This window comes from Takifugu rubripes, chromosome 11 (genome assembly GCF_901000725.2).
Source record: "Takifugu rubripes chromosome 11, fTakRub1.2, whole genome shotgun sequence".
Taxonomy (NCBI): domain Eukaryota; kingdom Metazoa; phylum Chordata; class Actinopteri; order Tetraodontiformes; family Tetraodontidae; genus Takifugu; species Takifugu rubripes.
The window spans coordinates 13,486,792-13,500,430 of record NC_042295.1 but is presented as its reverse complement, the minus strand read 5'-3'; the positions used below and the strand labels follow the sequence as shown (position 1 = coordinate 13,500,430).

At 41.4% G+C, this 13,639-nt stretch overlaps 5 protein-coding genes across 5 annotated transcripts; 4 read left to right on the top strand and 1 right to left on the bottom strand.

Moving 5' to 3' along the window:
- Nucleotides 1–117: 117 nt before the first annotated feature.
- On the top strand, nucleotides 118–4,065 carry c15h3orf52 (chromosome 15 C3orf52 homolog). The gene is made up of 7 exons (XM_011608641.2): nucleotides 118–523; nucleotides 879–956; nucleotides 1,040–1,105; nucleotides 1,405–1,537; nucleotides 1,742–1,902; nucleotides 2,168–2,238; nucleotides 2,316–4,065. Exons 1-7 carry the CDS (start codon nucleotides 455–457, stop codon nucleotides 2,500–2,502), a joined length of 765 nt encoding a protein of 254 aa, XP_011606943.1. The 5' UTR covers nucleotides 118–454; the 3' UTR covers nucleotides 2,503–4,065.
- Nucleotides 4,066–4,856: 791 nt separating this feature from the next.
- guca1c (guanylate cyclase activator 1C) lies at nucleotides 4,857–7,135 on the top strand. The gene is made up of 4 exons (XM_003968660.3): nucleotides 4,857–5,143; nucleotides 5,327–5,476; nucleotides 5,894–5,981; nucleotides 6,084–7,135. The coding sequence occupies exons 1-4, from the start codon at nucleotides 4,949–4,951 to the stop codon at nucleotides 6,218–6,220; spliced, it is 570 nt and encodes a 189-aa protein (XP_003968709.1). The 5' UTR covers nucleotides 4,857–4,948; the 3' UTR covers nucleotides 6,221–7,135.
- Nucleotides 7,136–7,436: 301 nt separating this feature from the next.
- thrsp (thyroid hormone responsive) lies at nucleotides 7,437–8,055 on the top strand. Its single transcript, XM_003968659.3, has one exon. It carries the CDS (start codon nucleotides 7,494–7,496, stop codon nucleotides 7,911–7,913), a length of 420 nt encoding a protein of 139 aa, XP_003968708.1. The 5' UTR covers nucleotides 7,437–7,493; the 3' UTR covers nucleotides 7,914–8,055.
- A 58-nt stretch (nucleotides 8,056–8,113) lies between these two features.
- ndufc2 (NADH:ubiquinone oxidoreductase subunit C2) lies at nucleotides 8,114–9,521 on the bottom strand. The gene is made up of 3 exons (XM_003968592.2): nucleotides 9,242–9,521; nucleotides 8,476–8,619; nucleotides 8,114–8,293 (listed from the first exon to the last, which is right to left on the bottom strand). Exons 1-3 carry the CDS (start codon nucleotides 9,378–9,380, stop codon nucleotides 8,244–8,246), a joined length of 333 nt encoding a protein of 110 aa, XP_003968641.1. The 5' UTR covers nucleotides 9,381–9,521; the 3' UTR covers nucleotides 8,114–8,243.
- Nucleotides 9,522–9,872: 351 nt separating this feature from the next.
- On the top strand, nucleotides 9,873–13,207 carry rab30 (RAB30, member RAS oncogene family). Its single transcript, XM_003968658.3, has 5 exons — nucleotides 9,873–10,026; nucleotides 10,852–10,950; nucleotides 11,024–11,107; nucleotides 11,193–11,376; nucleotides 11,625–13,207. The coding sequence occupies exons 2-5, from the start codon at nucleotides 10,858–10,860 to the stop codon at nucleotides 11,873–11,875; spliced, it is 612 nt and encodes a 203-aa protein (XP_003968707.1). The 5' UTR covers nucleotides 9,873–10,026; nucleotides 10,852–10,857; the 3' UTR covers nucleotides 11,876–13,207.
- Nucleotides 13,208–13,639: the final 432 nt, after the last annotated feature.

The window sequence follows — 13,639 nt, the reverse complement described above, 5'->3', positions numbered from 1 at the left end:
TGAGGTTCTTGTAAGCCTGTGTGAGATTTAACTTAATAAATGCACCTGTTTATTTAGAATCAAGGAGTAGAAATAAGATGTGGTAGCCTAACTGGAACCAGTACGACTAATTGAGGATTCTCTTTATTTATTCTGATTAAACAAATTAATGTGGAGAAACTTCCCTCCTGAAGCGAACGTCGCCTCCCTGCGACGTCTTCCGACGTCAGCCGGACGGGTCTCGAGGAAAGCTCACCTGGGCGGCGCGCGCAGCGCACATGTCTTTTTTTCCTACAACCAAAAGCTCCCAGGACAAAAAAGAGGGATAAATTCGCCAAACAATCCTTTGTTTTGAGGATCTGAGCCACAGCTGGAAGGTTTCTGACCAAGGTTTGTTCTAAAACAAACTGGAGAAGTCTGAAGTTCTTGAGAAGTCCGAGCGACACTTCCGGGTGGAGACGTCAACTTTGCCTTCATGGACGTGGAATTGCATGTCATCGGGACGGCGGACGGCAATGGAGGGACGCATTTCTCCGGGGACAGAGTAAGTCCGAGTTGGCTTCATTCCTGCTTGAACCTTAAACTTTTCCACTGCTCAGAGGAAAAAAAAAAAAGTTGCTGAACTTGTGAACGTGCAGGACGTCCGGAGGTGCGGGCCGAGGGACTTTCTCAGGCTCAGTGGGAAACAATGGACATCGTTGGGATTTCAGCTGCTTTACAGACAGTTTTAACAGAGTTTAAATCCCAAAAAGAAGGGAAAACAAAGCCTTTGGGTTTAGTAACTGAGATTAGACTGAAAGTCTGGTTAATGCCTGTGTCATTATCCCCATTAAACCAATGAATGAACAAATCAAAACGTTGGGTGTCTTCTAATATTTCTAATAATATCTGATATCTAGGGACCAACAAGTAATGGAGAGGATGTGACGGTCAGCCTCCCCGACGCCTCGGAGGGAGACGGACTGCTGTCGACTCTGGTGAACTTTGCTTTCTGTTTCTCTTTGGTGTGTTTGGTGTGTGGATCAATGGATCACCTGTCTGCTCTCGTCTCATCCTCCAGACGAGCGATGGAGAGAGGACGCCCCTGAACGGCCTTCCAGCCAGTCAGACATCCACTCCTCAGGAGGTTTCACGCTTCCTTCTGTTGACCTTTTCATTGTTCTGAACAGTTTTAATAAAATCTTCAGGAAATTTTGCCGGTGGGCCAAAGAACAGATGATTAAATTCCAGATTCCAGACAGACTTTGAACTTTTCCGTAGATCACAGCCAAGGGGCTGGCAGTATGTAAACTATACTATAGGTGTAAGTCCCAATAGGTCTATCTCATTCTTTGTTTGCACAAGTTAATTAATGTTATTTAAGTAAAAATTGTTGCAGGATCAGTCAAACTTCCCTGATTACGACTTGTTTTGTGTTGCTTACAGGAAACTTCGGTGTGTAGGATAAAGAGGGAGCTGAATGAGGTGGTTTTTTGGAAGGTTCGACTATGGATGATCATCATCTTCATCTTTGTCCTCATCATTGCTGTCATTCTAGTAGCTTTAGCTGTGTGTGCAGGTAAGCTTGGGAGGGTTGCAGCAGTGTTACTGAAGGCCACAATTTCACATATTTAGATGTCTATTTAGTGAACTTTACCTAACATATGCTGTGAGTTCCTATAATCGGTTGAAGTATTATAGCAAGTCTGATATAAGCTAAAAAAGTTACCGATAACTGTTTTTCGACAGCGCTGTCCCTCTTTCATGTTCCTTTTCTGAACAGCTATCCACGAAGACGAGGATGAGAAATTCGACCCGTCGCTGTTTAAACTTCCTCTGTACCACAACGGGAGTTTTGAACTGCCCAATCAGGTCTTCACAGACGATCTATTCAACATGTCCTCCAATAAGAGCCAAGTTCTTGCTGCCAGTCTTCAAGAAAAGGTTTTTTAACTCATCATTATCCTATATTCAGTTGAATAACCCAGTATTTTACTGTTATTAAGCCTTCAGATTAATGTCGTTGCCTACAAAAAGATGGTTTGTGTGTGTGTGTGTGTGCACTACTGTTGTGCTCAACTGCTTCCAACAAACCAGAAACAATTGGCTGCTTTGACTTTGTTGAGCTTTGCTACGTAGCTGGTTTTGCACCAGCTCCCAGTTAAGTGTCTGTTTGCTTTTCATGCACGTTTCTACCTGCCTCTCTCAGGTTGCTGGTGTCTACACGTCCTCGCCTGCCCTGGGACGGTATTTCTCTCACGCTTCTATAAACGCCTTCAGGTAAATCTGCCTTCAGACTCTGGGTTTGGCCACTTTTCCTCTTCCGCCTCTGACGGTTGGCGTCCGCTTCACCGCAGAAATGGCTCGGTCGTCGCCGACTACCAGCTGAAGTTCCTCATCCCGGAGGAGGAGAAGGATTGGCTGAGAAACTTCACGCTGAGCAGAGAAATGGTCTTCAACGTTTTCAGACAGTTTCTCTACGACCAGGAAGCGGATCCGGCCCAGCCGCAGTACATCGCTCCAGATTCCTTGCGGATGTTTTAGAGACACTGATGAGAAAGTGTCGGCAAACAGAGCGGAGAATCAGGGCGCCGCACTTTTTCTGCTTGTTCTGCCGTTGAACCGAGGCACCAAACCTCTCCTGCCTGAAAGCGAGAGTCTCTCTGTGATCTCTCAGCCTCCGTGCACTCGTGTGTCTGCAGACCTGCTGCATTTACCGCAGGAGACGCTGCCACAGTCGGACGGAGCCTCGCCGCCTCGGGCTGTGTGCTCTTGTCAAACTCTGAAGACTGTTAAGCTATTTGCAAGCTGAAATGAACCTTTGCCTGAGGGGCACAACGCCAGTAAGGCCTCTTCTCATGCTGTCATCAAATATTCCATTTGAGATTCACTTTTGTGTGATTGGGAAGGCTGGCAACATTAAGGGAATATTTATTTCAGGAGTATAATAGTGATTCCTGCTGGACTCTGTAACACCACAACTGCAGCCGGAGTTTTTAACATAAACAGCTATTTACATTTGCATACCAGTGCTAATATTTTCCTCTTCCAGGTGTTATTTGCGTTTCACAAAATGTTCTTCCGAAATTTTACTGCACAAAATCTGATCCCTTCCGTCCATATTTACGAGTGGTTGCATTTAGTAGTGATCAATAACACGATTATCACCTGGAAAAACGTACTTCTCACAGCAGGAGACTTTTTGCTTTGACTAACCGAAGATGTACATTTTATCATAAATTCTAGAATAACTAGACCACCATGTTGTGTAAATGGGCTCCAGTTCTGCTCAATGCTTAAATCTTTTATGGTAACGGAAAAATGTTGTCATGTTGGGCTTCTTTCTCTCACAGAAAAGAGGAAACTTGTCATAACAAACTTGATTGTGCGGCTGTCACGTGACGGTCAAAGGGTCAAGCTTAAGCAGAAGCACATCCAAGAGAGCTGAGACCTTAAATCTTATCTCTCTACCGGTGGTTAAGCCAAAGAAATCTGTCCTTTTGAGTTGTTATATTGGATTTCTGGGTCTGCCTGGTCAGCTGACCTCGGCTGCTCTCTGATACTTTTTTTTTCCTGTTCAAATATTTCACAAATCCATTGGCAGCTTCGACGACCCATGTGCCATGACACGGGGCAGCAGGGAGGTTGGTGGCGTACCTCATGGGTCTGCACTGGTATCCTTTTAAAAAAAAAAAATCCCATTTTGAGTATTGATACCAGATTCATTGAAACAAGAGGTCTCAGCTTTGATTGCCTCTTTGGTTTAAACAGCATTTTCATGTCCCAGCAATCCTTGGAGGTCAGTCATGGGTCAGCCCCACTGGTTAAACAGTTACTAACCCATTCTGCTGTCTGCTTATCTTTGAGCGAAGCCTGCCAGTGTTTGAAACCACTTATTATCACCATGTTGTAATGAAAAGATGATTACTGGATAATTCTCAAAGAAAATATTACGAAACTAATCACACAGGCGTCCAAGTTCAGGCTGAAATTAAACATATTTCCAAAGACAAATAAAGCAAGAAGACCATGGGGGGATTTGTAAATATGAAGTAACAGGAGGGGAATATAAGTTGAATAAAATGCAATAACTTTTTACACAGAACACAAAACTGTCCTTTGTGCATTTTTTTTAAAACTTCAAATTAAAATGTTAGATATTGCATCTAACATATATTTATGTAATGTTAAAATGGTCTCTGTGCATTTTGTGGGTTGAGAGGTAAGAGGATTGATGAGGAATCCCCATGGTTATTCCCTCAAAGGTCACAAAGGTCACGCTGTAGGGAATGCAACTTTCTGGGCAAAGTTACTTTGTTCATGTCTTGAGAACATAATGTTTTATGTTCTCAAGACATTTTGTTCAGGGTTATCTAATTATATCTATATCTTTTTAAATTATATCTAATTATTGCTAGAAACCTGACAATGGTCTAAATCTCCTTGAACTCAATGCAGCGGAATGATGTCAATTTAGTTTCTTAGAATTTAGACATTTTACAATAAATGTTGATTGATTTATTTTAGAACGGTGTCCTGAAAAGAATCCGTAAAGTAAATAAAGTGATAGATTCAGCTGGGAGTACAACACCTCTTCTGTCATTTAGGTGTCTCATGCTTGTGTGTGGTCCACTTCCTGTCCTTAAAATGGAAACAGAACAGATCGCTTTAACTTGGGCTCATAATTAACACACACACGCACACCACCAACAAAGGGGACTTCCTTTACTGCAGTCTTGCTTCCTACGTAACAACACCTCTCCCCACTTATGGAATTGGTGTTCAGCAATTCTTAGAAGTGCAGTGTTGTTTATCTCATTAAGGGGTTATCTCTTCTTTTGACTCCCCCCCCCCCCCCCCCCCCCCCCGCAGCAGATTAAGGTGGCAAATGCTTTCAGTTGTAAGTCATAGCTGCCTGTGCTCTTCATCTGCTCTCAACCTCAGCGCTGCTTCTCTGCCCGAGACTAAACCAAACGTCTCAGAGGGAATAATGGGAACACACTGCTCCAGCATGGACGACATCCTGGAGGAGGACATGCACCACTGGTACACCAAATTCATGCGGGAGTCTCCTTCTGGACTCATCACGCTGTTTGAGCTCAAGACTATCCTTGAGATGAATGGCATGACAGAAGAAGCCAGCAGCTACGTGGACCAGGTCTTCTACACTTTCGACATGGACGGGGTAAAGAGTTCCTCCGGCCTCCTTAGAGGTCTACTGATGCAGCTGCTAATACCAATAATGAAACTCAGTTCAGTGATAGTAGGATAGTAGGTGGTTTGGTGGGAGAGAAGAAAATGTATTTGCATGTTCAGATACAAACATGTTTGGTGATTTTCAAATCCAATTTATTCATGTTTCCCACAGGATGGATACATAGACTTTGTTGAGTACATTGCAGCAATAAGTTTGCTATTGAAGGGAGAAATTAACCAGAAGCTGAAGTGGTACTTCAAGCTCTTTGATCAAGATGGGAATGGAAAAATCGACAAGGATGAACTGGAGACCATATTTAAGGTGCAAATGTGTTTTATATATGAACATTCCAACAGAATTGAGGACCTGACCAAATTAAAACTCCCTGGAAAAAAAAAAAGCAAACCATTTAATCTGCTCTTCTTCCGTGAGCTTGATCTGGCCTTTATGGGGTCATGAACCACACTGGGCAACTAATCCCTGCAGGTTCTTAAATAACCTGAGTTCTAAATATGCCTGTGGCTCCATTTTCTGAGAAGTTCAATACCCTTGGAGTGCTTCAAATGTTTTCTCCAATTTAGAATTAAGAACTGAGCAATCGGGTTCTGTAGTTCCTCTCCTTTTTTTATCATCAAGCTTAATAATAAATGTGGGACCTGATGTGTTTGTTTTATAGATAACATTTCCCCTTTACATGCGGCTGTCATATTTAACTAAATGTTACACTCCTTCTGTCAGGCTATTCAAGATATCACCAGAACGTACGACATCCCTCCGGAGGAGATTGTTACTCTTATATATGACAAGATAGACGTCAATGGAGAAGGTAAAGAGCCCCCCTTCTGCCCCGAGCCTTCTCCTGCTGTAGGTTTGGTTGTCCCAGGCTCGATTTTGATGCGTTTCTTTTTCTTCTGCTTTGTGTCGTCAGGCGAGTTGACGCTGGAGGAGTTCATCAGCGGAGCCAAAGAGCATCCGGACATCATGGAAATGCTGACCAAGATGATGGATCTTTCCCATGTCCTTGAAATCATTATCAAAGGCCAAAAGAAGAACACTGTAAAGTGAAAGTGGCAGTGCTGAAGGAGGCTGTTGCACACGAGTGATTGAGAGCCAAGTCCCACCTTAACTCATGCACAATGAACTTAACGATCTGTCGGTTTACGGCGATCATGGGAGGCGGTGAAATCGTCCTCCTCTCCTTGCTTGCGCTGGTGCATCTGTCGTGATGGTCATGGTGGTTTGGAGCATCTCGGTGAAGGCACCAGGCAAACTGAGCCTGTGGAACCCTTGGTTTTGCAGGTCTGTGAGAGGGGGAGTGGATTTCACATAAAAGAAATCACATTTAAATCTATTTTCCTGGTTAAATCATGCAGAGGTTCATTTATGGCATTAATTATAAATCCCATAAAGCACTATCATGGCTTTCTTTTCACCCAACTATTTAGGTTATCACGTAGTGATACACTAAACAGTCAGTAAAAACTAATATTAAGGTTTCAATGCTGCCTTAATCAAAGCAACGTTTTTCTAAATATTGTTTTCTTTTCGTTTTTGTTAATAAGGAAGTTTGAATGTGATCTTTTGCTTCGTGGCAATAATGAAACTTACAAATAGAAAAGCTCGGGGGCGCCCTCTTGTGAGAAGGAATGACCCAAAACATCCATATTCTGTCATATATGCTGATATACTACATAACTACCACAGTTTGTGTTTCACTTGCACCTATAACTCTGGAGAGATGCTGTCTGTTTACATGTTTGCATAGATAAACTATTTGAGATTGTGGTAAATGATGTGTTCATATAAACTGCTCCAACTCCCATCAGTCCCATGTTAAAACATGAAAAGCATGATGGTGTTGCACATGTACTTCGGAAAAACCTAGGTTTTTAAAAAACCTAGGTTTTTTATTTTTTTCTTAAAAAATAAACATGCAAATAAATTCTGTCCCATCTTGTTTTTTTCCCCTCGATTTGATTGTCTACAAACCATGAAGAGTACCGGTATATTTTCTTTATTAAAGCTAATCATTGAGCTTATTTTCACACTAAATATTGTAATCAGGCCATAAAACTGAACATTTATCCCATAACCAGTTAATAATTTGACAGCGGTACATTTGGTGCACAATGAACACACATTGGCCGATAATGGCAGGTTGTGTAAATCAAATACAGATAAGAATTTGACTCCACATAGCACTCGTAAACGCATCGGCTGATACGACTGCGTAACAGGGTGGATCACCCCACCTGTGGGTATAAATTCCCCAGGGTATTCTTGGGCCTCTGCGCATTGCAGCCATCATCTCACAGCTACAGCCGACCACATCTGGAAAATGCAGTCTGCCGAGGGGAAACCCAACAAAAGCAGCCTCCTCGTGTCTCTGAGGAGATACGCTTCAGCTGTCCGGAACATGGAGGAGACCATTCTGCTGCCCAGCCTGCTGCGAGACGTCCCATCTGAGGACGAGTCGGACTGTGATGCTGCGGAGGAGTCATGTACAGATCTGTATGACAACTACCTGATACTCAAAGCCATAAGTTACACGATGGAGAGCGGCCTCATTTCATCCGACAACCACAAAGCAATGAAGAACGGCGCACTTCACAAGAGCGTGGAACCTCTCGTGGGCAAAGACCCAGAAGCTCTCTTTTACTTCCACCTGAAAGGACTCTTCTCTGTGTTGTCTGACCTCACCAAGAAGACTCATCATCTCACTGAGAAATACATGGACATCATTGGAGCAACCAGTTAGAAAACAATGTGTTAGCAATGAATGAACCCATTCCAAATTAGAATAAATTTGGGGTGCCATCCAATCTCTCATTTGTGGACTTTATTAACTCAAAACTATGTCTTAAAGGGCCATGTGTTAAATAAATGAACACATCACAGCACTGCAGTGTGCTCGGTTTTCTTTGCGAAAAGAACAAAAGTCATTCACAGCAGAAAATATATAGTTTAAAGTAGCTTTTTATTTACATAGACATATTTCTCACAATAAAGGACAGAAAGACTTGAAAGAACGACCACCCCCAGGAGCTGCTAGGTTGTTTCTCTCCCCATCATCAGTGGCTGCAACTATTTAGCGCACAGGAATGAAAGGCTCGACGATCTCTGCAAAAGTCTTTTTTTCTAGTGAGACAAAATAAAGAGGAACAATTTAATAAGCAAATAAATGTGTGTTTTTTAAAGAGGTTACACACTTGTACAGGATAATAAAACAAAAGCAGAGCAGAAAGCACTATTTACTCTTATAATTTACTGTATATAGCACATTAATCATGTTAACAAAGAGTCACAGACTAGTTACTCACCTGTGGGAGGAAAATCCACTGGATGGAGTTTGACATACTCCATCATATCTCGATCAAGTTTTGCATTCACGTAATTTGCATATTTTGTAAGCTGGTAGCCTAGGAACCATCCAATGGTCGTCAACAGGACCTGTCTATGAACACCTAAACAAAAAAAGGGGTTGTACAGAAAATTTAAGGATAAATTACCGCAGAGTATAAATTTTCCTGCAAAGAATCTCAAAACCAAAGAAGCAACAAGGCTAAAATGTCTTTTTATCCATAACACAGGCACCGCCGGAGGCTGCATATCACTGGCTATAAACAAGAGTTATGTTCCCCAAAAGAACAATAATTATATTATTGGTCATTAAAAAAGATTTAAAGCTTTTTAAAATAAAGACAGTATTTGTAAATACACTATTTGGAAAATATACATTTTACATATTACGTATGAAGGTTATAGGCAAAACATGTACATTAGACTCGATTCCACACAATTAAAGCTCCAGCAAAGACCAGGCTAAAATGTACTTGATAGTAAACTTTATGAAAACATTATTTCAAATGTAATGTTAATTGTAATAAGCTACTTGGTCCAGTTAAACAGAAGAATCAGGAGCGGCTAAGATATTTAGGTGTCAGTCTTGCTCCACCTATACAAAACATGCACCCTGTCTAAATCAGACCAATTAATATGATTAAAACTGCAAAAAAACAGTCTGAGAGACAAAAAATAAAATTATCATAGACAACTTAGACGAAGAAAAGTACCAAACGTGCTAACCTGACTTTAGCGGCGGCCTGTGGTTGATGGCATTATGGAGCATAGCGGAGCACCAGCCTACACCGCCCAGCCAAATCGAGGTCCTGTTGACGATTCCCGGTGGAGGGAGCGACTTCCCCTCATCCGGTACAAGGACCATTTTGACAAATGTTTAAGATGTTCAAGATTTAAATTCAGATTTTGAGCAAATTTCAGTGTCTTCTTTTACGATCACCCCTTGTAGGAAGTCAAGGGCATGCTGCGCAACCCCGTGGAACATCCGGGCAAAACAAATGAGGGTAACTTCCGTTCCGAGCTGTATTTCGCCTAGCAACCAAGTTGTTTTAACACTAAAGCATATTGCATTTTCTCAAGACTAATGTATATTATATTAACACACACATGCACGCACGCAGACAGACAGATTGATAGACTGGACCTTTCATATAGTTATCGTAGTAGCTGTTGTAGAATGAGATAGCTGGCCAATAAACTGGCAGAATTTTATAATTCTTTCGGAGGTTTAATGCAACTCAGGCACGATAGTTAAGGAAGTACAGTTACAAAGCAGGAGCTTATCAGACGTGTAGAAGGCTGCTGAGTTTTACAAAATGAGCTTATGACATCATTAATTGTCCCTCTCGCAGACTGGCTGCTGCTGCTGAGGATACGCACGCACACGCACACGCACACAGCCAGCCAAAGGAATTATGCCCTGCCCAGCAGATCCTTCGCTTGTTTGATGAGCTGACCTATGCATACCAAGTGGTTGTAACATTAAATCCGGGGATATCCCCGAGTTTCGGGTAAGTGCAGCCTGATTATAATCCTGGAGCCGAAACGCAGTTCAGTTTTAGGATTCAGATATATATATATATATATATTTTCCTGTGCTGCGTCTGCTAATAGTATCAAAATGGCCAGTCTCTCGGTAGCTGCTGCTAATTGCTACTTTTGCTAGCTTGGCCCTAAAGGCTACGAAATTAAGACTAAAAATATAAGGCTGTTCTTAAAGAAATGCGACGCTAACTCACACGGAGCTTGTGCAGAATTAAAGCGTTATTTGTGCTATTTGTGCAGGCGAATTTGATAAAAGAATAGCGACTGCTGATGAAAACCCGCAGTGTATTTGCGGCAGATGTCACTTAAATTGAACTGCAAGAAAAAAAAAAGAAAGAGATTTTAAATGGTGACGAGGTTCGCGTTCAGCAATCACAGTAATCCCGAAATCAACAGTTTGAGATGTTTCGTTTTCATGTCACACACGCACATATTGCTGTGTGTGAACTCTGAAGAAACACAGATCCATTAGCTTCTTAATGCCCCATTTGATGCACGCCCCCTGAAAATCTGCTCAGCAAAAATCATCAGATATCTCAAAAATATTAACGAAAATCCACAACGCGACTAATAGATGCTGTTGGATTTTACCATTTGGATGAGTACCAGTGATGTTTGTAGGCAGCCTTAATAAGTTGGATGCATTTATACCTTTAGTACGTTAATAACGATGTTACCACTTGGTTTAGTTTCTGTGGTGATTCAGGCCTCGTTAGCGGACCTCCAATGTCGCAATCATGTTGTCTTTTAAAGTAATGTATTGCCAATGTATTTGTCTTTGCATTTTACAGTTTAGCATGAGCATGGAAGATTATGATTACCTGTTCAAAATAGTTCTGATAGGAAATGCTGGAGTTGGAAAGACATGTCTTGTCCGCCGCTTCACTCAGGTGTGTATCACACAAGTTTGGTTAAACTTGTTATCGATCAGCAGATCTTAAACTGTTATGGCTTCTTTTACAGGGCCTTTTCCCACCTGGACAAGGGGCAACTATTGGGGTAGATTTCATGATCAAAACAGTGGAAATTAAGGGGGAGAAGGTCAAGGTACGGGGAAAAGATCAATTCATCTATACAATCGAATAACTATTGCTTAATGAGGGGTACTCATGTTGGACATTCTATTCTCCAGCTGCAGATATGGGACACAGCAGGCCAGGAGAGATTTCGCTCCATTACTCAGAGTTATTACCGTAGTGCCAATGCCCTCATTCTTACGTATGACATTACCTGTGAGGACTCCTTCAGGTGCCTTCCAGAGTGGCTGAGGGAGATTGAGCAGTATGCCAACAACCAAGTGGTGACTATATTAGTCGGTAAGAATGAAGCTTGATGTCGTGCATTCATGTTTGGAAAAAAATAAAGACTGAATACATGCTAACATTTTCCTTAAATAAATAGCTCCCAGGCTTTTCTTGCTTCCCTCCAACCCACATGTGCATGGTCACATGCGCGCCACCACCTGCACCTCTCTCTACTCGACGGTCACCGCTCACATGATGACCTGAGACGGGGTGCTTTTTGGTTACATCTGTGCACTAAAGGCTGCTGCATCTTCCCACAGGAAATAAAATCGACCTGGCAGAGAAGAGGGAGGTTGTCAGACAGCGGGCTGAAGACTTTGCTCAGTCTCAGAGCATGCTCTACCTGGAAACCTCAGCCAAAGAGTCCGACAATGTGGAGAAACTTTTCCTCGACCTGGCATGTGAACTCATTCGGGAGGCCAAGCAGAACAAGCTTGATAACAATGACACTGCCCCGATGCCTGGAGAAGGTAAAGCCATCAGTTATCTGAGCTGCTGCAGCGTCGTTTAGTGACTGGTTGCTGTGGTAACTCGGTAGGAACGACTGTAACGGGGAGTTGGCTGAGCCCCCCCGATGCCTCCGTCCCTCTCAGATGGCATTAAAGTTACTCCTTAGTCTTGTGATTTCTAGTTTCATGCCTTGTTTTTAAGCTAAACATGGGGGTTAGTAACCTTTAGTTTGACCTTCCAGGAAGAAGCATTCTAAGATGCTGCATTTAGGGAGAACTCTTTCCTCTTCCAGGAATTGAAGTAGGGCTTCATTGAGTCTTCATGGCGGGATTTTTGTGTCCAGATGTGCATTCGCAGTATTATGTGATGAAGAGTGTGACCAGTTTGTTACAGATTCCATTTCAACCACATCGTCCTGATGACATCGTGCAGGACGTATTGTATTACCAGCAGGTAATAAGTTTACATATTTTACGGTTTTTGCAAATTATTCACGCTGCAAAAAAATCAGACTTAAACTCTTGCACAATCATTCATGTAAGTTTTTTTTTGTTGCTTTGACAAATGTAGGACATCTCAGCAGCTCTCAATGTTTCACGCATGTGTGGTTCTTTGCACCCGTCATTACAAACTGTGAAATATTTGTTCCAGTGGAAGACTTTTTTTCTTGCTGCTAAAACACAGTTTTTAAAAAAAATATTAGATAAACTAAATCAACATATATATGTTGAACCGGTGTTCTATGACCCTTGTTTTTTATTTCCTAACAGACTTACAGTGCTTGCAGTTATTGGAATTGTAGTGTTTAAAAGTTGGAAAGGCCTCTGATATTGTCAGCAGTAGAAGTGAACGTTTTTTTTAACTGTCTATTTTACGCATAGAAATGAATATTTTTGGCCTCTGTTGTTGCTGCCTAGCCATAAAAGTGTATCACTACTTATTTGTTTGAAAGTACATGTTAATGTAGTTTTGTGCAGGCCTATAACTTGGACATTATATGGTTTAATTGTGGAATTTCTTAATTGTCCGGCATGTTTTGTTATAATTGTCATTGTCTAACATTTTCTTTATGTTTGCCATAACTGTAATGTACTGTATTGCACAATGCCATATACTGCACTCTTATTTTAACTGTAACATTTTGATTTTGTAGTACATCTCAGCACTTTGCTTTTATACTTTTTATTTGCAGTAATCCCTTTTTACGACAGGTGAGCCTTTTGTTTTGCAGTTTACTTTTAGAGTTAACAGCAGTTAGTGTCTTGTAAACAGCATTTGTCAGCACATATGGGAAATACAGAGGAGACACTACCAGGACATTGTACTTATTTTCCTTTGTGTACAGAAAAATCCCAAAAGGTACTCTGTATAACATTAAATAATTACACTAAAACAAATGTGTGATTGCATTGATTTTAAATTGGATGACTGTAAATGTTCCAAATATGTGAAGGATTGATTATTTAGACCCTCAATAACTTCAGGCTAATGCTGCCATTTATGACTTAATGGTTGAGCTTAATGATATTTAAAAAAAAAAATCGAATTTAGCGAATTTAAACTTAAATTTTAATACACTGCCAGTTCCAAGAAATTTGCTGGAAATTACTTCACAAAAACACTTTTATCAGAAATATGGAGTTTTGGAGCCGTTTTATCCTCATCTGACTTTAATATTTATTTAGACGATTCCAATTGGTTTGTCCCGCCTTAATCTATCGTGATTGGCTAATAGCACTGTGCTGTGATTGGCCAGTTGCCACTGTAAACGTTTTAAAATGTCTAAATACGACCTAAATCAAATAACAGGTAAAGTTACTCCCAC